The 22,480-nt window shown below is 42.6% G+C and overlaps 1 protein-coding gene and 1 long non-coding RNA gene across 6 annotated transcripts in view; one reads left to right on the top strand and one right to left on the bottom strand.

Annotated features, from left to right (window-relative positions):
* Positions 1 to 634: 634 nt before the first annotated feature.
* LOC134759327 (uncharacterized) lies at positions 635 to 11,818 on the bottom strand. The gene is made up of 5 exons (XR_010135430.1): positions 11,699 to 11,818; positions 10,900 to 11,003; positions 5,529 to 5,598; positions 2,693 to 2,727; positions 635 to 791 (listed from the first exon to the last, which is right to left on the bottom strand). It is a non-coding gene; the product is annotated as an uncharacterized lncRNA (long non-coding RNA).
* RIC3 (RIC3 acetylcholine receptor chaperone) overlaps positions 11,746 to 22,480 on the top strand; it is a 75,719-nt gene continuing 64,984 nt past the window's right edge. For 3 of the 5 annotated variants that reach the window (XM_019037207.4, XM_019037205.4, XM_055356493.2), the window contains exon 1: positions 11,832 to 12,022. In XM_019037207.4, the coding sequence (XP_018892752.1) occupies positions 11,899 to 12,022 (124 nt within the window). In that variant the 5' untranslated portion in view covers positions 11,832 to 11,898. Of the gene's footprint in view, positions 12,023 to 22,480 lie in introns of all 5 variants that reach the window. The other 2 variants (XM_004050648.5, XR_008669938.2) reach the window with 2 other exon arrangements.

Genomic DNA, 22,480 nt, shown 5'->3' with positions numbered 1-22,480 from the left:
CTCAGAGAGGTGAGGATATTATAAACTTCAGCTTCTTGGGGACCATTAACCATGTAAAAACAGGATCTAATTCCTCTCCCTGCCTCCTTCCATTCAAGGATCAATGTCTTCCAGTGTACTAGGGAGAAACAGCCTTTGTCCCAAGCGCATTTTTGACCTGGACACACTGCAGCCTGCTCCTCTGCTTGCACCTGGTGGCACCACAGCGCCCCCCACTCACGCTGTTTCTAGTTACTGGGAATCGGAATTAGCACTATCATTCATTCACTGCTGCTGCCTCTGCCCTAGCCTTATAAGGGGGAAGTCCCTTGCTCCAAACAGGGAAGAGTGCCCTTCCTTAAACCCTAGGACCACTGACACAGCCCATGGTGTGTCCCAGACTTTTCTAAAGGCTTGAGGAAACCATAAGAGGATTACAGTGCAGGAGGAAAACCTGGATAGCATCTTACTGAAACCATGGCCCACCTGCCATCTCCCACCATAGGGAGTTCTTTCATGGCTGACTCTCCATTAGGCCCAGCTCCTCCAAAAATCCTAGGTCTTTAAACCCTGTCCTCTCTTCTTCAGTCCCCAGGCTGTCAAATTCCCATCTCTGGGCCACCAGAGGAAGTCCCAAATTTTACCACACAACAACTTTTCATCAAAGGAAAACACAACTTTATTCTGAAAAGCCCCTTCATCCTTGTCTCAATCCCTACTCTGTCCAGATGTACCGCTGGGCCTTGCCTTTGCATAACCGGAAGATTCTTGGAAGCCTTTTCCCTCTGCCAAGATGAAGTCTTCCACAGGCCCTAGAAAGTAGAAACATCTCCCAGCAGCTTTTCTAAACATGTCAACATTTTGCTTCTATGATACTTGATACAGTTTAAAACTATTATGTGTTATGAAAAATATAAACCAGGAGCCATATTACTTGTTTACTGCACACCCAGGTTCCTGGGGTGTAAGTTGCTAACCAAGCAGCAGGTGTGAACTTAGCGAGGTAGGGCCTATTTAACCATCAGGCACAGTGAGCACTAACATGTTTTAATTTCTCTTAAAATCAGGAGGAAAAAAATAGATTTTTAGGTCAAAGAACATGTCTTAATATATAATACTAACATATTTATCTTTATGCCAATGCAGTCATATAATATAAACATTAATCCCCATTAATGGGAGCCCATGAAGATAAAAATGCCTAAGGACCATGACAGTCTTAGTGAGTCCCTGAAGCCAGGCAGAGCCTGCCATGTCTTGAACCTGACTGGGTCATTCATGCTGGGTGGTTTGTCTCTCAGATCTTGGTAACAAAGTTGTGGCCAAACCAACATGACTCTTAAGCTCAACAGAATAATACTTAATTGCCCATTGTTAATGATGAGTAAGAAGATATTAAAGCTATAATTATTGTATAAAGTATCTCCCAGTGGCAAAGAAGGTAGCCATCAACGTAATCAAGTTATGAAAAACACAAAAGAGAGGAATTAGGTAGAATTAAACTGACTTTTTTGTGATTCTTTTCTAGGCTCTAGCTTCTTGATCCATGGTCTCCACTGGAAGCGAGTCAGACATTAAATAATAATAATATGCACCAGTAATAGTATTTAATCTGTGACAGGCTCTATTCAAAATGCTTTGCATGCAAACTCACTTACTCTTTGTAAGAGTCATTAATACTTTCAGTTGCAAGAGACAGAAATCCAATTCAAGCAAGCTTAACACATACAGGGAGGAATGTATTGGTTCACATGGCTGGGAAGAGTTCAGGGCAGCTTCGAGAATCAAAGAATGAGAGGGAACAAAAGGAGTCTTGGGGGTGAAACCATTCGGCACCACCAAGCTCGCTCTCCACCCCCCTTATTTTTGCTAGCTTCTCTCTCACCTTCTTCAAACAGACCTACTCCATGTGGTAGAGAAAATAGTTGCCTGGGAACCCCAACTTTTCCTCTATCTTAGTTTGGGCTCCCCTCAAAGCAAACTCCAAGGCAAAAGTTTGGGTGTACCACTTTATTTGGAAGATGACACCAGAAGCAAAATGAGAGAGCAGGTAAGTGCGACAAAGAAGGGGCGGAAACCCCAAACGGGTGTCTCGGTGAGGGGGTTATAGCTGGAGCAAGTAGATCTCAATCCTACTGGGATGCCTCAAAAAGAATGTGTGGAGCACCACTCAGAATTGAGCCCCTGAAGAACAAGGAAGCTGAGGTGTTTATCTGCCAGCTCCTCTCCTTCATTGTTTAAGAGTTGCTCTGGGAGTGGTAACTCTCCCTAGCTTGCTCCCCAGGCCAGAGAAGCAGCTTTATGCAGAGAGACATAGGAGCTCAGTTTGTGTGCAGGGACTGTCTGAAGATGACCTCAAGGGTGAACCAATGCGATATGAGTGGAGCACCTATACCATCCACTACAACTCCTTCCAGCACCATGTCCCCCCAAAGCAGCATGGAGCTGCTGCTTCTCCCGCTGCAGCAAGCCCAGCGAGGGACCTGATCTATCAGGCTTAGATCACATGCCTGCTGTGGATCAATCACAGGTCCAGGGGAACAAAGGACTGCTTCCTAGGAAGAGGAGCAGCTTCATCTGTTGGAATACAAAAGGTTCCCCTAGTCCTTTTCCAGTAACCACAACCCATGTTTGCTACTTAAGTAGTGAATTATAAGAAGAAGAGAGACTGGCCTTGCTCTGCCCAGTAACCAGGGAACTGGCAGACACAAACCTGCCTGGTTCTCCAGTTTTCACCAACTTGATCCCCTGAAGAAAGAAAACAGTCATTATCAAAAAGCCAATTGTCATTCTGCCTCTTTAGACAAATTCCCATTAAAGATAAAGCAAATTTTAATTAGATTAAGTATCCAATTATTGTAATTACATTTTTAAAAAATTCACATCATGAAGATGACCCTTTTTAAAAGGGTTGCAGGAATAATTAGTGTATTCATATTAACCAAAATGTATTGGATAATATTTATACCCAGAAGACAAAGTACATTACACACATTTCACCTTTGGGGAAAGCTTGCAAATGTTTTGGCAGTGGCATGAATATTTATAGGCAAGAGTGTGCTTTAGTAAGATTATGTGAGGAAGCATTTAAATGCTCACCAATTTTTACCCAGGGGTAAAGTATACAGAAAATGTAGTGCAGAGATTGTGGATATGCAAAGTGTGACTTAAGCAGGGAATTTCTATCAGTTTGCTTAATTAATTGGCACCAAAGACTATTTCTCCTTATTCAAGGCAGAAATGCCCAAGGTAACCGACTGTGACTTCTCTCTGCTCTGCGTCTTTCAGGGGCAGAGGCCAGTGAGGAGAGTTGGCAGGAAAGCAGTAAGGACATTCTCACCTTGACCACTCACCACCAAGAAACTTCTATCCTCGTACCCCTAACCTTTGCCCACCTGTCCCCATTTGGGTAGATAGAGCTTTAGGATAAGAAATATGGGCCTTCTAGAGGCTTCCTCCCAAAGGTTTTCCTCAAAAACTCTTCCCTTTTCTGATTCCAATTTTCTTTCTTCAGACTTGCCTTTGAGCGGCAGCAGCTGTTGCTGTTTTTGTCTCACACATGATTGCCTTCCAGCCTCCATCACATTTGCTAGCTCAGTGGGAGGGAGGCAGAACAGTCTCCATTTCACAGATGAGAAAACTGGGGCCCCAGAGCTTGGAATAACTCCCAGAACCACACCACAGAACTGGCCTCGTAAGGAAGCTCCAGTGCCACAGATCCCAGACCTGCATGGCCTCTGCTCTGCCTGTCAGGAAACTGCGTTGTGGCCGCTACCAGCCACAGGAACATCCCACCTCTGCTGCCACCTCACCCACCAAAAGAGGTAGGCCAAGCAAGCACTGCTGTTTCCTCTCACAGATAACTTTCAAACCAAAGTCGGACACGGGTATGTCTGATCGGGGAAACAGTTAACTATTTGCCTAGTAGCAAGAGAGGCCAGGAAATGTAGTTTGTTGGATTCTACATTGAGAACCTGAGACTCTCAATGTGGATAATGTCAAATGAAGAAAGGGTATTCAAAGATTGTGGACATCTACTATTGGCAGGTGTTCATCATATTTCCGTTAACCCTGATCAAAATTCTACCCATCGTTCAAAGTCCAGGTCCCATATGCTGTTCTGTGCATTCTGTCCCATCTCCTGCTTTCCTTCTCTAACCTCTTCATTCTAAACTTTGGAGTTACAGGCCTTGCTCCCTTCTGCTCAGTGTTTTGGGCACCTGGGTCTCATTTTCCTGCTAACCACCTTGATTTTCTGCCTGTAGTAAGGTGTATGACTCTCCACAATGGGGACTCCACAGTGGAGAGAGGGAGAGAGAGAGAGAGAGAGAGAGATTTACTTTAGGCAGTTGGCTCATGTGATTTTAGAAGGTGGCAAATGCAGACTCTGCAAGGTGGGCCAACAGGCTGGAGACCCAGGAAGGACAGATGCTGCAGTTCAAATCCAAGGTTCGGTTGGCTACAGAATTGCTTCTTGCCAGGGCGAACTGGGTTTTTTATTCTATTCAGGCCTTCAACTGATTGGATAAGGCCCACTCACATTATGAAGAGCAATCTGCTTTACTCAAAGTCTGCCGATTCAAATGTTCATCTCATCCAAAAACACCCTCACAGAAACATCCAGAATTAAGTATGACCACTTAACTAGGCACCATCACCCAGCCAAATTAACACACAATTAATCATTACAGTCACTTCAGGGGAAAATTTGGTGGCAAAGTCAGTGATTTTTTGAAATGAGACTCTCTGGGGTGTTTCTTCAAGGCAACTCATTGCTGATTCCTGGAGAGAGGTCTAGTTGCTCAGAGCAGTGGCAGAATCAATGTGTTTGAGAAACTAGCAGCCTCATACTTGAATAAGTATCTGCTGTGAACAAGTTCTGTGCTCAGTCATGCCATGGGAGAAGCACCCTATCCTCCCGGGACTCCCAACTAGGTGAAAAGGGCCAGTAAACCCATGAGAAACAGTGTCCACAGGAATCTAGTGAAAGGAAGAGTCAGCATGGGGTGGAATCTGGGAGAGCCTCCTGAAAAAAGTTCATAGTGTTTGGGCCTTATATTTTAGGGAAGATTGGCTATGAAAGGCAAGGAGGGAAGAAAATTGGGTAAAGGAGCATCTTAAGAGAGGAATACACAGAGCTCATGCTGGCCTAGAGAGGAGGGGATGATTTTGGGCAAGAGAAATGAGTTATGCTTCAAGGATGAAGGTCCTTGAAAGAGTGGCCAATGAGCTGAGACTAAATATGGCAGCCAAAGGGAGTCATGGAAGGCTTTTGAGCCGGAGAGGATCCCAAGCTCAGATTCCAGCCTGGTCTGGAGGGTAAAGCACACTGGATAAGACTTAGGAGACCATGGAGTCTCTTGAAAACTAGGCTATTGCCTCTGGGCTCTGTTTCCCTTGCAGGGAGTTCATAAGAAGGCAACCACTTCATGTCCGTTTTCTTCCTTCTTGGTCTTCTTCCTCTTTCCTCTATTTTCTTCCCACCCCTCCCCAGCTTCTCTCCCACCTTATTTTTATTTTCCAATCTGAATTCTTCCTCCTCCAAATACCTTGTGTGAGTTCTCCTCTGTCCTCCCACTTCTTTCTTCAGCTCCTCATGGGCCTGTCTTCCAGGGAGACCTTATATTTAGGAAATAAACGGCTGTCAACTTAATCCCGGGAGAAGTTTTTCCACAATGACTTATAAGTAAATGCCCTAGAAATATAGTTTCCTGGCCAGGTGCGGTGGCTCACGTCTGTAATCCCAGCACTTTGGGAGGCTGAGGTGGGCGGATCACGAGGTCAGGAGATCGAGACCATCCTGGCTAACATGGTGAAACCCCATCTCTACTAAAAATACAAAAATTAGCTGGGCATGGTGGCATGTGCCTGTAATCCCAGCTACTAGGGAGACTGAGGCAGGAGAATTGCTTGAACCAGGGAGTCGGAGGTTGCAGTGAGCCGAGATCGCACCGCTGCACTCCAGCCTGGCGATAGAGCGAGACTCTGTCTAAAAAAAAAAAAAAAAGAAACATAGTTTCCTCAATTTCCATTCCCCCATGTTAGAATTCAACAAGTGCCCTGATGTTAAAGAAATTTTGACTTTAGGAGTGATTTCATGAACGAAGCCTTCCAACTCATAATGTTAAACATTCTAGGGCACTTTCCCACAGGCTGTCAGATAGGAAAAAGACCCAAGGAATAAACAGATTTCTAAAGTTCAGCAAATGAAGGGTTTAGCTATTGTTTTTGAAGACTATTTCCTCTTTGCTGTCCAAAAGAACTGGCAGACACAGCAGAAGTAGTGTAGAGAATCCTGCTCTGGGAGTTGGGAGAACTGGGTTTCAATCCCAGTGCAGACATGAATGATCAGGGTGATCCATAGCAAATCTTTACCCCTTTGTAGACCCCAGTTTTCCCTTTAATCTAATAAAAAGAGAATTGAGACAACTGACAACTAATCCCTAAGGGCCTCTCGGTCTCCCCTCCCCTGACCACCTTCAGTCTTCTAGAATGGGCCCCTTGGAGGCTACCAGTCTTGAAGGATGCTTTGGGGATGCCAAGTTCAGCCCAGAATGTACTGGTTAGAAAATACTTTTAACTTCCCAGGGACAGAGCAGAAAATCCTTGGTTGCATTTACAGCAGAAAATCCTTGGTTGCATTTAAACTCCAAAGAGAGCCCCTGTGCAAAGCTGGAGTGATTCCTGAATACCTCTTTGCCCATTTCCAAACCTTCACTACACTCAAAAATTCCTCCCACTGCACCCTGAGTCCTTTCTCAGATAATGGCCCAAACATATCCTTTACCAAGAAAACGAAGGCAATGAGAAATGAACCCCCTTGACTTTCTGTCCCCGCACCACTCCTTTTATTAATATATGCACCTGAACCCACTCCATCTCCTTTTCTCTGAGCTGATCCCTACTGCCAGGGGACTCAATGTCTGGCTCCCATGTCTGCTCCACAATCTGGGCTTTGCTCCTACATTGGTCTCCCTTGCTCTGCTATTTTCCATCACATCTTTTCTGACATTTTTCCTCTAAATATGTAAACATGCTTTTCTCTTCCCTTAGAAAAGTCACCCTCAAGTTATCACTGTAACTTTTATCCCTTCTTTTCATGCCAGCTCCATATACAGTGGGCTGTACTTGCCATCTCTACTTCCTTGTCATTTGCTCCTTCTTCAGCCTATAGCCATTAGACTTTTGATTTTTGATCTGAATTCCCTATCGTTACTTTTTTTTTTTTTTTTTGAGACAGACTCTCGCTCTGTCATCAAGGCTGGAGTGCAGTGGCATAATCTCGACTCACTGCAACCTCTGCCTCCTGGGTTCAAGCCGTTCTCCTGCCTCAGCCTCCTGGATGCCTGGGATTACTGGCATGCACCACCATGCCTGGCTAATTTTTGTATTTTTAGTAGAGACGGGGTTTCTCCATGTTGGTCAGGCTGGTCTCGAACTCCTGACCTCAGGTGATCCACCCACCTAGGCCTCCCAAAGTGCTAGGATTACAGGCATAAGCCACCACGCCCAGCCCCCTACCAATACTTTATTGGAAAACCTAAAACCTTAAGATCTTCAATTTTAGTGCACTCCCAGCTCTGATGTTATACCACCAGCCACCAGAGAGAGCAGCCATCCCAGGTCCCACTCCAAGCTGCCCCAGCTCCATGAGCTGCCTACCAGCTCTGTCGCCTTAAGGAGGCTTCCATGTCTTCCAGGTGCACATCCCAACTGACTGCAACAATGAATATGTTCCAAGCCAAATACTCTGTACTATAACTTTGTGTTTTCACCTTTCTCTAGGCCACTTCTAGGACTAATGAGATCATGATCTCTGCCCATTTACCTTGGCCACCATCTAAAGTCCAAGCCCCCAAGGTCATCAATTTGCACACTGCCCCTCATCTCCATCCTGCTCACTTCATATTTTACTCTGACTCCATTTCTGACTTCCAAAGCTTCCACTTACCGTGCCGTATAGAGTCAAGAGCTATCATCAGAAAAACTCCTATATCCTTGACTTCTTTGAAGTTTCTCTTAACTTTCTTCTTCTTTTTTCTTTTTTTTTTTTTTATTTTGAGATGGAGTCTCGCTCTGTCACCAGGCTGGAGTGCAGTGGCGCGATCTCAGCTCACTGCGACCTCCGCCTCCTGGGTTCAAGTGATTCTCCTGCCTCAGCCTCCCAAGTAGCTGGGATTACAGGCGCATGTCATCACGCCCAGCTAATTTTTGTATTTTTAGTAGAGGCGGGTTTCATCATGTTGGCCAGGATGGTCTTGATTTCTTGACCTCGTGATCCGCCCCCCTTGGCCTCCCAAAGTGCTGGGATTACAGACATAAGCCACTGCACCCGGCCTGTCTTCCTCTAATGAAAACTAGGCTGTTGCCTCTGGGTTCTGTTTCCCTTGCAGATCTCCCAAAGTAAGAGCTATTTTTCTTCCCACAGCTTAAAGCCTGGGAATAGAATAGATGCCCACCTTGTTTCCCCTTGCTGCTTCCAAATTGCTTCTTCCTCTTCTTCCTTTAAAAACCATAGCTCCTGGCCAGGCGCGGTGGCTCATGCCTGTAATCCCAGCACTTTGGGAGGCTGAGGTGGGTGCATAACAAGGATTAAGACCATCCTGGCTAACATAGTGAAACCCCATCTCTACTAAAAATACAACAAAAAAATTAGCCGGGCGTGGTGGCGGGCACCTGTAGTCCCAGATACTTGGGAGGCTGAGGCAGGAGAATGGCATGAACCCAGGAGGCGGAGCTTGTAGTGAGCCGAGATTGTGCCACTGCACTCCAGCCTGGGCGACAGAGCAAGACTCCATCTCAAAAATAAATAAATAAATAAATAAAAATTTTTAAACAATTAAAAAAAACATAGCTCCTTAGAAGAGCATGTCATCTGGCTGCTCATTACTTCTTCTGTTCCTGTCACCTTCCAACCTTGTAGTAACTCCACATTCATTAAAGATTTTAACATTTGGATCACTATTTCCCACCTCATTTCTGTCCTCATACATGGGAACTTCAACATAATGTTGTAACCTAGGTTTCCATTGTGGCTTCTTATAACTTCACATGAGCACTCTCACTAATGCCATCTTCTCCTAGACTTCATTTACTATAGATGGGCTGATGATTTCCTATTGTTTCTAGCCCAAACATCTCTTCTGAGCTCCAGGCCCATATATCCAACTGGATATTTCTACTTGGATATTTCATGGAACTTCAAATTCAACTAGTCAAAATCTGAACTCTTCATCTTTCTCACAAACCTGATTCTTCTATTCTTAAAATCATGTTATATAGAATCAATGTCTACCAGTTACCCAAGCTAGAATTTGGTGGCGGAGGGCGGGGGGGAGTGCGGTCATTCCAGACCCCTCTGTATTTCTTAGAGACCACATCCCATTAGTCACCTCCTCCCTAAGCTGCATCTATAGTCCAGGAGTCCAGAGGTTTTCTGACTAAACCTCCCCAGAGAGTAAACCTGGTAGCTAAGAGGGCAAATTCTTGAGTAAGCATGCCTGTGTTCCAATCATAGCATCCAGTTTATACTGTGTAATTGTTGGCAAGTAAATTATGTTTTCTGGGGCTCCATTTTCTTACCTGTGAAATGGGTATATAATAATATTGCTTACCTCTTGAAGTTATTGGGAGGAATAATTATGATATGTAAGATGCCTAAAACATAATTAGTACTCTAACTTTTAGTTATGTTAATAACATCAATGATAATAATGCCCGAGTGAAGCTAGCAGTGGCACCATCTGGCTGCACGAATCAAGGAAAGAGATTCAGAAGACATCCATTGCTTTAAAAAAATCAAACAATTTTTTTTTTTAGAGACAGGGTCTCACTCTGTCACCCTGGCTGGAGTGGGTGCCCCTACTGGCTTCATTCAGGCATTATTATCATCTTATATATCATAATTAATTGTGGTTTCACACAATCATAGCTCACTGCAGCCTCAAACTCTTGGGCTCAAGTGATCTTCCCACCTCAGCTTCCTGAGTAGTTGGGACTACAGGTGCACACCACCATGCCTGGTTAATTTTTTACATTTTTTTGGTAGAGATTAGGGCTCTCCCTATGTTGCCCAGGCTGGCCTTGAACTCTTGGCCTCAAGCCATCCTCCAGCCTTGGCCTCCCAAAGCCCTGGGATTATAGGTGTGAGCCACTGTGCCCAGTCTCAACTGCTTTTTAATCGGATTTCCAGCCAATCCTTCATTCAGACCTACTCTGCACCCTTGGCTTTAAAGGAACCCAGTACCTCCAATTCTTAAGAGCATGGGTTCTGAGGGGCAAATTAGTTTACTCCTTACAGGCTTTCAGTCCACAGGTATTTAACTTTTTATGCTCTACACCTGCGCTGTCTACTGTGGGCGCCAACGAGCCACACTATCGTGCTGATAAAATTTGAAATATTTTTGATATCTTGGCTTAAAATATTATTAAAATAAATTTTACTTATTTTTACTTTTTAAATGTGGCTACTGGAAAAATTTAAATTACATATGTGGCTGGTATTATGTGTCTATTGGACAGTGTTGTGTGCGTCTTACAAAATTGACATTTCTCATCTGCTGTCATGTTTTCTATCATTGTATTTAGTCTTGTAGTTTATATACTTTATTTCTTTATTTTCCTTTTTGGGCACTGTCCCAGGAAAGCAAAGATAAATGCATATGTTACATCTGTCATGTTTAAGTGGAAGTTCTACCTAAGCTTTTCACAATGTAGCTCCTGCTTATATTTGTGCACTTCGTGTCCTGTCACTACTCTATGGCCCTGCCAAAATGAATTACCAATAGCTTTCTGAACACACCAGGAAGCTTCCAGATTTGCCTTTATTTTTTTGGCCTCCTTTTTCCGGAATTCCTTTCTAACCCCTCCCACCTGTCTGCCTATAAGTTACTCATTTTTCAACAGCTAACTCAATTTCACCTTCTCAAAGGAGCTTTTCTTGACTTTTCCTCGTACCAGTTGAGAAGACTGCTCGGGGATCCAGAATATTTGCTGCATTTTTTTTGTTTGGATAATTATCTGTCCTACAAAGGGAATCCACTTTATTCATCAGGCCCTGTAGTGCCAAGTTGAAGGTCTAATACATAGTAAAAACTAAAATAATGTTAAATGAACGAATGAAGAGAGTAACAAAGAACGGTGGGATTGTAGAGAAAGGAGAGGCTGACTGAAAACGTTTCGAGAGAGCAGTGTTTTTAAGCTGTTCTTCAGAGAAGTTTTTGACAACTGGAGATGGTGTCAGGAATTTTCCAGGCAGTGGGAACAGGACAAGCCAAGCTTCCCTGAAGACAAGCAATATGCTAAAGAAATAGCAAATCATCCAGTTTGGAAGGAGCATTGGTAAGACCAGATCATGCAGGGCGTTGAGGTTATAGAAAGGAGTTTAACTATTGTTCTGAAGATAACGGAGAGTTAAAAGGTTTAAGCTGGAGAGAAAGAGAATTAGTCTTGTGTTTTAGCATTATCACCTGTGGCTGCAGACGGATAATGAATGCGAGGGGCATGAGTGGAAGCTGGAAGACAGCGAGTTCATGGAGATGAGGAGAAACTGGATGTTGTGATCTACGCGTGGGTGGGGGGCAGTGGTGGTAAGTGGGGTTAGAGATCCGGGCACGACCGCCGGATGTGTAGGCGGTAGAATGCACAGGACTCAGTAAAAGATGAACATGGGGAGTGAGGGAGGAGTTTTTAGTTAGTATGAACGGGAAGGCGAGGGTACCATTTACAGCGACGGGTAACCACGCGGGAGGAGCAGGTCAGCTCCCGACAGTGGAGGTGAAGATGCGTGCGCCTCGCGCACCTTGTCCCTCGCGCGACGCCGTCCGCGCCGCCCGCGGTTCGGTCGGGAGCGGCAGCCCGTGCTCCGGTTCCGGTTCCGGTTCCGGCTGGCGTCTGCACCTGCGACCACCGTGAGCGGTCATGGCGTACTCCACAGTGCAGAGAGTCGCTCTGGCTTCTGGGCTTGTCCTGGCTCTGTCGCTCCTGCTGCCCAAGGCCTTCCTGTCCCGCGGGAAGCGGCAGGAGCCGCCGCCGACACCTGAAGGTAAGAGCAGGCCAGCTCCCTCTGAGCTTCCCGGCGCCGAAGAGTACGGAGAACGCTGCTTGAGGGAGGGGTGACTCTGAGAGTCTGCAGCCTTCACCGAAATATCCACCAAACTGACTGGAGAGGGCGGGCGAGACGGCGTTGAAGGGCCAATGCCTACGGTTCCGTTGTTATCAGCGGGTGGCGGCCCAGATGGTTCTGCTGCTGGAAGGGCCAGGAACGTATGCATGCAGGTCTGGGCATCCTCTAGGTGGCCTTGCGTACTCCCGTTTACGCGCAGTCCCTTCTCTCTTACCCCACTGGCTTAACTCATCTCGTCACCATTTGTTCACGTGCTTTGAGTCAAGGGTTCCCAGTTGGGTTTCCCTGTTTAGGTTTTCCGTGTACTTTCTGACGCGCCGCTTGGTACGAAATCAAGGCAAATGGAATTGGTACAGCAAACCTTAAGTCGTTATGTTTTTTCAACTTGGTGCTGGGCGCTCACTGCTTCAGGCTCTTCTTGTGCCTTTAAAAATATATCTTGAAGATTTTAATAACCCCAGTTTCAGTTACTGAGGTGGTTATGAACAAATTATTACGTTCCCCTTATTGAAACAGTATTTATCTGTCAGTTCTTCGTTGTTGGCATGATGTATGTGGTGTTTAAAAATTCATCCTCTTAGCTGCACTGGGGCCTTTTACAGAATGAGTGTAAAGGCACGGTGCTGAAGGCTGGGAGAAGGAACCAGAACAGTTTTCTATAGGTCATGAAGTTCTACTGGTAACTTTCTCCTGTAAATTATCCTTGTAATATCTTTGAGACATGATTTTACGGTGTCTGAACACTTCCAGTAATGTTTAAACTGTTGATTGCTGGACAGCTCCTTTTGAACTGTAATCCGCTTCCGTCTAATCCACTTCTGTCTGCTTTATGCACATTGACTGTAGTTCCATTTTCTTGAGCATCATACACACTATAAATGCAAAGCACCAAGCTTTAGGGGTGGAGGGCAGATTGAACACATAATTCTGTTTACAGAATTTGCCTGATAATCTTTATGCTTGTAAGACTATCCACTTGGGAGGGACTTCTAAAACATCTTTGTGTATTTGTTCTTTTTTTTTTCCTTTCTGTCTTATTGCAATAATCCCAAAGATTTTTACCTGCTTTGTCTAATGATATTGTCTACCTTGAAGAAGAGTAAATTCATGATGATCCTGAACAGTGAAGATTCTTCGAAAACTTTTTTTTTTTAACTTTCCATTATGGTGAATTATCTTGAACAAGTACTATTGACTGTGAGTGGGAGACCCTCTTCTGAACGTTGTAGAAAATGTAGAGTGGAGATTAGACATGGGTTGTTCCCTTGAGAACTCAAGTGTTGGTATTCAGTGTTCTCATGTTAGGATCTTTGTACCTTCAGTTATCTTTATTCCTGAAGTGCTGTGCTTTTCCCTCAGTGCCCTTCTCATCATTCAAATTTCTGCTCGAATGAAACCTCCTCAGAGAGACTTCCCCTGATGACACTAACTAAAATAACTCTTTTCTCCCATCATTCTCTATTTTATCATGTTTTATATTCTTCATGATAGGCATCACTATATGATATGGAATATTCTTAAGTGTTTACTTGTTTGTTTTTTTGTCTTCACCTTCTAGAATGTAAGTTTGCAAGGGTAGGGACTTTGTCTTGTTTACCACTGTTTCTTCAGTACCTGGCATATAATGGGCAGTCAATAAATACTTTAAGATTATTAAGCTACCAATACTGTAAATTCTGTTTTTGACAAGGAGAAGCTACTGAAGTAGTATAACCTAGGAAAAAACTTACCTTGAATGGTACATTCCAGTAACTGAAACTTGCAGCAAAAAATCTTAACCATTTTGGGGTTACATACGCCATTGAGAATCTTATAAAAGCTATGTATTTTCTTTCTTTCTCTCTCCTTCCTCCCTCTGTCCCTCCCTCCCTCCTTTCCTCTCTTCCTGGCCCCCTTTCCCTTTCTCTTTCCCTTTCCCTGGGTCTCACTCTGTCACCCAGGCTGGAGTGCAGAGTCATGATCACAGCTCACTGCAGTCCATACTTCTAGGGCTCAACTGATCCTCCCACCTCAGCCTCCCAAGTAACTGGGACTACAGGCACATGCCACCACGCCTGGCTAATTAAAAAATTTTTTTTTGTTTTTGGTAGAGTTGGGGGTCTCATTGTATTGTCCAGGCTGGTGTCGAACTCATGGGTTCAAGTGATCCTTCTGCCTCAGCCTTCCAAAGTGCTGGGATTACAGGCTTGAGCAACTGCACTCAGCCTAAAACTGTATGTTCTCTCTAGAAAAAGGTACATACTCTTATTGTACTCAGAATTTCAGTATCAATTCAGAGAATTCTCAGAACCCAGAAATCCCTGCTTTGAAGAAAGGAATAACCCTGAGTATTTGAAAATTCTTAAAAATACATGTTGTTATGTCTTCCATTTTTGCCCATTGATGTGCATGAAACAAGCACAGTTCCCTTTCCACATGAAAGCCTTTAAGATAGTCTTTTAACAAATATTTATGATGTACCATATCACATACTGTGCACATAGTGTATAGACACTATGTATTCCAAGAAAAAATGAGCGAACTCCATGCTTTGAGGCGGCCACAGTTTAGTAAAGGAAAGTAGACATGTCAACAGATAAATGCAAAACAGACATGTTAGCAGATAAATGCAAGAGTGTCAGTCACAGTTACTCAAGTCTGCGCAGGGAACAATGGAGACATGTATGCAATGGTCAGTGTTATTGGGACTTAAGAAGGGTTTCATAAACCAGGTGTGACAGCTCATGCCTGTAATCCCAGCACTTTGAAAGGCTGTGGTGGAAGGATTGCTTGAGCCTGGGAGTTTGAGACCAGCTTGGGCAACATAACAAGACCCCCATCTCTACAAAAAAAAGTTTGTTTTTTTTTTTCAATTAGCTGGGCATGGTGGTGTGCACCTGTAGCCCCAGCTACTCTGTAGGCTGAGGTGGGAGGATCGTTTGAAGTTTGGAGGTCAAGGCTACAGTGAGGTGTGATTGTGTAACTGCACTGCAGCCTGGGCAACACAGTGAGACTCTGCCAAAAGAAAAAACAAAAAAACCAAAAAAACAAAAAACAGGTTTCATAGAACATAGAGGAGGGAAGTCTTTTTTTTTTTTTTTGATAACAGCTTTCTTGAGATCTAATTTATATATCATACAATTCACCCACTTAAAGTGTACAATTTATTGGGTTTCAGCATATTCAGAGTTGTATGACCATCACTACAACCAATTTTAGAATATTTCTTCAGCCCCCAAAGAAACCCTGTACTTTTTAGCTATTACTCCACAAATCCCCCAGCCCACCTCCAGCCCTAGGCAACCACTGATCTACTTTATGTCTCTATAGATTTGCCTGTGCTGGACATTTGGTATAAATGGAATCATGTAATATCTGATCTTTTGTGACTGACGTCTTTTAACTAGTATAATGTTTTCAAGGTTCATCCATGTTGTAGCATGTAGCAGTACTTTTTTATGGCTGAATAATATTTCATTGTGTGGATATACCACATTTCATTTATTCATTAATCAATTGATGGACATTGAATTTTTGCCTTTTAGCTATTATGAATAAAGTTGCTACTGATATCTGTGTACAAATTTTTGTGTAGACTTAATGTTTTCATTTCTCTTGAGTGTATACATTTGGAAAATGTGAGCATTCCAGTGTGGCTGGAACTAAGCATGGAATTTCTAGGTCGTATGGTTATTACATGTTTAACCTTTTGAGGAACTGCCAGACCATTTTCCAAAGCAGCTGTACCATTTTACATGACCACCAGCAGTGTAAGAGGGCTTCTGGTTTCTTGTCAATACTTGTTTGTTATCTGTCTTCTTGATTATAGCCATCCTAGTGGGAATGAAATGGTATCTTATTGTGATTTTATTTGCATTTCCCTGATGACTAATGACATTGAGCATTTTTTGTGTGTTTATTCACTCTTTGTCTATTTGTATATCTTGTTTTGGAGAAACGTCTATTCAGGTCCTTTTAACCCTCTTTAAAAGTCAGATTACTTGTCTTTTTTTTTTTTTTTGAGAGAGACAGGGTCTCACTCTGGTGCACAGGCTGGAGTACAGTGGTGACATCATTGCTCACTGCAGCCCCAAACTCCTGGGCTCAAGTGATTCTCCCACCTTACCCTCCCAGGTAACTAGGACTACAGGTGTGTGCCACCATACCTGGCTAATTTTTAAATTTTTTGGCAGAGATGAGGCTCTCACTATATTTCCCAGGCTGGTCTTGAACTTCTGGCCTCAAGTGATCCTCCCACCTTGGCCTCCTGAAGCACTGGGATTACAGGTGTAAGCCACCACACTTGGCGTCTTGTCTTTATTGTTGAGTTGTAAGAGTTCTTTGTATATTCTAGGTACAAATCTATTATCAGATATATGATTTGCAAATATTTTCTTCCATTCAGTGGTTGCCTTCACTTTCTTGATGGTGCCCTTTGAATAAGAAAAGTTTAACATTTTCTCTGACGAAGTCCAATTTATCTACTTTTTTCTTTTGTTTCTCCTGCTTTTGGTGTCATATCTGAGACAAATTGCCATATCCAAGGTCATGAAGATTTATGCCTATGTTTTCAAGTTTTATAGTTTTTGCTCGTGCAGTTAAGTCTTTGATCCCTTTGAATTAATTTGTGTATATGGGTAAGGTAGGAGTCCAACTTCATGTGGATATATAGTTGCCCCAGCACCATTTGTTGAAAAGACTCTTCTTTTCTCGTTAAATTGTTCTGGCATCCATGTCAAATCAGTTGACTCTAAATGTAAGAGTTTGTTTCTGGACTCAATTATGTTACATTAATCTATACACTTATCCTTATGCCAGTACCATGCTGTCTTAATTATTGTAGTTTTCTAAGTTATGAAATCGTGAAATGTGTCCTCCAACTTTGTTCTTCTTTTTCAAGATTGTTTTGCTATTTTGGGTCCTGTGACCTAGCATTTCCATGGGAGTTTTGGATCATCACTTTGGTTTCTGCCAAAAAAAAAAAAAAAATGCCAGTTGGGATTTTGATAGAGTGAACTGAAGCAATCTGGAGAGTACTGCCCTCTTACCAATATTAAATCTTTCAATCTAGGAACAGAGGATTTCTTTTTTATTTATCTAGGTCTTTAATTTATTTTAAAGGAGATTGTAGTTTTTACTGTGAAAGTCTTATTTTGTTAAATATATTCATAAGTATTTTATTCTTTTTGATGTTGTTATAAATTTTGTTTTCAGATTGTTCCTTAGTGTATAGACAATTAGTTTTTGTATATTGATACTGTATCTTGTCACCTCGCTGAACTTGTCTGCATATAGAGATAGTTTTACTTTTTTCTTTTAATCTGAATGCCTTTTATTTTTATTTTTACTTTTTTTGGCCTAACTGCCCTAGCTGGAACCTTTAGTGCAATGTTGAATAGAAGTGCTAAGAACAAACATCCTTTCTTGTCCTTGATCTTAAGAAGTATGCTTTACTAGCATATGTAATGTTATCTGGGGGCATTTCGTAGATGCCTGTTTTCAGGTTGAGGAAGTTCCCTTGTATTCTTAGTTTGCTGAGTGTTTTTCATTATGAAGGGGTATTGAATTTTATCAAATACTTTTTTCTATGTCTGTTGAGATGATTATGAGATGATTATGTGAGTTTTGTCCTTTACTGATGTGGCATATTACATTAATTGAAATTTAGATGTTAACCCAGCTTTACCTTCCTTGGCTAAATTGAGGAGGCAGTTCTTAAAGTGTTTTGTGTGTGTGTGTGTGTGTGTGTGTGTGTGTGTGTGTGTGTGTGTGTGTGTGTTTAAATAATCCAGATGAAAAAGAAGGGCATTCTAGGTAGAAGAAATACAGAGCAAGGAAACACAGAGGCTTAGGGCCAGGCACGGTGGCTCATGTCTATAATCCCAGCACTTGGGGAGCCCAAGGCAGGCAGATTGCTTGAGGCCAGGAGTTCGAGACCAGCCTGGCCAACACGGAGAAACCCTGTCTCTACTAAAAATATAAAAATTAGCCCAGTCTGATGGTGCACACCTGTAATTCCAGCTACTTGGGAGGCTGAAGCAGGAGAATTGCTTGAACCTGGGAGTTGGAGGTTGCAGTGAGCTGAGATCCCACCAGTGCATTCCAGCCTGGGCGACAGAGTGAGACTCTGTCTCAAAAAAAGAAAAAAAAAAAAAAAAAAAAAAGAAGCATGGAGCCTTGAAGTATCCTTAGAGTTGTGAGAGAAGACACCAGAGAAGTTGGCATGGGCCAAATTGTGAAGGTTTTTTTCTGTCATTCTTAAGGAGATTGGGTTTTATTCTAAAGGCAGATGAGGCATCATTGAGTGTGTAAGGAGAAGAGAAACATTTAACCTGGTTTTAGAAAGGACACCCTGGCAGCAGTGTAGACACTGCGTTGTGAGGATTTCTTCAGGGAGAAGATTGTTGTAGTCATCCAGTTGAGACATCATGAGCATCACCAAGTCATTGTCATTGGGTTCATCAGTTAGGGTGCTTGTGACAAGTGACAGAAAAGTCAGCTTGACTAAGGGAATTTATTGACTCGTGTAAATGAAAAGACCCTGTGTTAGAAATGTCTTGCAGTATGGTTTGAACCAGAGACTCAGTTGTCACACTGGGGCTCTAGCTTTTATTTTCTGTGTCCTTTTCACTCTGGGTTCATTCTCAAGTTGGTTCTGTACTCTGGCTGCTCTCTCAGGGTAGTAACAATGGTTGCAAAAGTTTCGGACATTACCTCCTCACATTCTATTGCCCAGAGAAAGTGAGAGTGCCTCATTTATATATGTATGTGTGTAGAGCTGGCCTGGAACTCCTGGCCTCAAGTCATTGTCCCACCTCAGCCTCCTAACATGCTGGGATTACAGCACTTTGCTGGGCACAGCTCCAGGCCTCTTTTCTTTTAAGTCCTCCATCACTCTCACCTTCCAGCCTCACTCCCAAGATTCTTTCCCAGAAGTTCCAGCAAACATATCCGTTCACATTAATGGCTTGAATTAAGTTAACTTGTGGTGCTGTGGGTGGAAAGAATATACTGATGAATCCACTCTGGAGTTGAGAGGAGTTCCCAAAGGAAAATATGGATATTAGAGCAAGAGAGGTTATCAATGGATAGATTGGAGGGAAGAGAATAATTTTAAGAGACATTTTAAAATAGAATGGGAAAGTGAGGGAGAGGGAGACATCTGGATTATTCTCAGGTTTAGGCGAAGGGATAGATGTTGATTTCCTTTGCCAAAATAGGAATGGAGGAAAAGTAGATGAAAGGTGTGTGAAAAGAAAATAAAAACTTGGGACCCCAGTTCACTATGCCAAAAGGAAAAAATTAAGCTGAAAGCTGAGTCATGCAAGAAACTGCCTTTCCTTTTGTTCCTAAGCAGGTAGCTACAGATAAAAAATTAAATATCTCTACAGGTAGCTACTCTATGTTCACCGTATCTTACGTAAAGTGCCGATTTACTGAGCACCAGATGAATACATAATTGACTATTCCTCTACCTGCTCCTTTTCTCTTGCAACATATAGATTACCATACCCTTCTTTCCCCTCCAGCTCACTTTTCCCCTTGAAATATTGAAGCCCTCAAAATCATCTTTGGAGAAAGGCACAGACCTCTCTCCCGGGCGTGTCCTTAACGTTGGCAAAATAAACTTCTAAATTGATTGAGGTCTGTCCCAGATACTTTTTGGTTTACAGGTGTAAGATGATTAATCCAGGAATTGGAAAAGTAGTATTATGTCCCTTTCTTCAGTCTTCTTTCCTGTGTTAAAATCCCTAGCTCCCTCATCCATTCCTGGTATGACCTAGGTGCAAGTGTTTGAACACAACCCTCTCAGAAGAGGCTCTTAGAACTGCAAATAACAGCATATCTAAGACAGTTCATGAAAGAGCAATCTGTTGTTTCCCTGCACTCTTCTTCTTCTATACTTAATGCTTTCTGGGGATTGCTTTAGTTTTTAGCATTTTCCTTGTTGACTTTGCTGTATATTAGAATTCTGAGCCTTTTTTTCTTCTTTTTAATAGGAGCTGCTCATATAGGTTTTGTTCATTTTCTACTGTTCACTTGATGTTTCGGAATGAAATGTAGGAATTTGTAGTTTTCCTTGTTGCATTTTATTTGTTTAAATTTGGCCAAGAATTCTAGCTCTTGAAATTTTTTCAGAGCATTCAATGTTTCATTCAATGTATCTGCTTACCATTTCTTAGCTGTGTGCCATTCTTGATTTTTAAAAAACTTTTTGTTGAAGACATTTTCAAACATAAGCAAAAGTTGAGAGAGTAGTAAAATGAATCCATATCATCCTGCTTCAGCAGCCATCAATACATGGTCAGTCTTGTGTCATGGGTATCCCCACCCACTTTTCCCCCCATTCACTGGATTATTTTGAAGCAAATCCTAGACATTGGATCATTTTTCATCCTTAAATGCTTCAGTATGCATCTCTAAAAACAGATTCTTATTAAAATGTAGCCACAATACCATTGTCACACCTAAAAAGTCAATACTTCCTTGATGTCATTAAATATCTAGTTGGTGTTCAAATTTTTCCCACCATGTTATAATTTTTCTTTTTTTCTTTTTTTTTTTTTACAATTTTACCTTTGATTATGATCAGCATGTTTTCTCTTTTTGTTTGTTTTTTCTCAGGCTGGAGTGTAGTGGCAGGATCTGAGTTCACTGCAACCTCTGCCTCCCAAGTTCAAGCAATTCTCCTGCCTCATCCTCCTGAGAAGCTGGGATTACAGGCGTCCACCACCATGCCTGGCTAATTTTTTTTGTATTTTTAGTAGAGACGGAGTTTCACCATGTTGGCCAGGCTGGTCTCGAACCCCTGACCTCAGATGATCTGCCTGCCTTGGCCTCCCAAAGTGCTGGAGTTACAGACATGAGCCACCATGCCCAGCCTCAGCATGTTTTCTTGATAGGTCAAATTATTTTTTTAAATGTGTTAGTCATTTAAAACTGCTTTTAGAGTCCCACCACTGTATTCATGGAAACGTTTTGTTTAGGGTCATTCAACCAGTTGGTTATTTGGTTGCTCTATTCCATCTTACTCTGTCACCCTGGTTTGCCTCCTTCCTCCTTCCCCACTTCAGTCTATTCTCAATATAGCTGCCATATAGTATTATGTTGAAGCTTAAGTCAACTCACATCTCTCCCCTCCTCAAAACTCTGCAGTGGCTTCCTGGCTTAGATGAAAAGATAGTCTATACATGACCCAAAAGGCCCTATGTAATTCTCTTCCCCATTTGCTTCTACTTTTCTATCTTTCTCACTTTGTTGTGGCCACCCTGGCTGCCTCCTCACTGTTCCTTGAATATGCCAAGCATGTTCCCACTTCAGTGCCTTTGCATTTGTTGTTTCCATTGTTTGAAATGCTCTTCTTTTGGATATCCATGTGCCTTTCCCTTCATCTTCATGTTTTCTCTCAAACTGCATTTCCTGATGCCTTCTCTGGCCATTCCAGCTAAAATCTTAACTTCCAACACGGTCCTACCCCTTCTCCCTGTCTTATTTTTTCTCCCTAGTATTTATCATTATCTTGTTTATTGTCTCTTTTCCTACTTAGAAAGGAGGCTCTGTGGCCGAGCGCGGTGGCTCATGCCTGTAATCCCAGCACTTTGGGAGGCCAAGGCGGGTAGATCACAAGGTCAGGAGTTCAAGACCAGCCTGGCCAACATGGTGAAACGCCGTCTCTACTAAAAATACAAAAATTCGCTGGGCATGGTGGCAGATGCCTGTAATCCCAGCTATTCGGGAGGCTGAGGCAGAGAATTGCTTGAACCCAGGAGGTGGAGGTTGCAGTGAGCTGAGATCGTGCCACTGCACTCCAGCCTGGGTGACAGAGTGAGACTCCATCTTAAAAAAAAAAAAAAAAAAAAAAAAAGGAGGCTCCGTGAGGATAAGGATTTATATTTGTTTTGTTCATGGCTGTGTGTCCAGCTTTAGATGAGGCCTGCACGTAAGTAGACAATAAATATTTATTGACCGAGTAAAAGAATGAGTTAATTAATGAGAGCTGGCTCCTAGGGATCATGACTTCCTCTATTAGCATTTGTAAGCCATTACCTTATTATTATTACATTCATTATGGTTACATAAATAATCATGCATCCATGTGATAGACTATTATGAATTCAGTAATTTATATTCATGAAGAGTTTTAAATGACATGGGAACATTGTATGATACAAGTGAAAAGTAAAGATATATACTCACTAGAAAGATGTCAGCATTTTCACAGGAAGGGGAACATCACACACCGGGGCCTGTTGCGGGGTGGGGGTGGGGAGGGATAGCATTAGGAGATATACCTAATGTAAATGACAAGTTAATGGGTGCAGCACACCAACATGGCACATGTATACATATGTAACAAACCTGCACATTGTGCAAATGTACCCTAGAACTTAAAGTATA

The sequence above is a fragment of the Gorilla gorilla genome, chromosome 9 (assembly GCF_029281585.2).
Source record: "Gorilla gorilla gorilla isolate KB3781 chromosome 9, NHGRI_mGorGor1-v2.1_pri, whole genome shotgun sequence".
NCBI lineage: Eukaryota > Metazoa > Chordata > Mammalia > Primates > Hominidae > Gorilla > Gorilla gorilla.
Note: the sequence above shows the minus strand (reverse complement) of the source record. Positions and strands in the feature narration are given on the sequence as shown.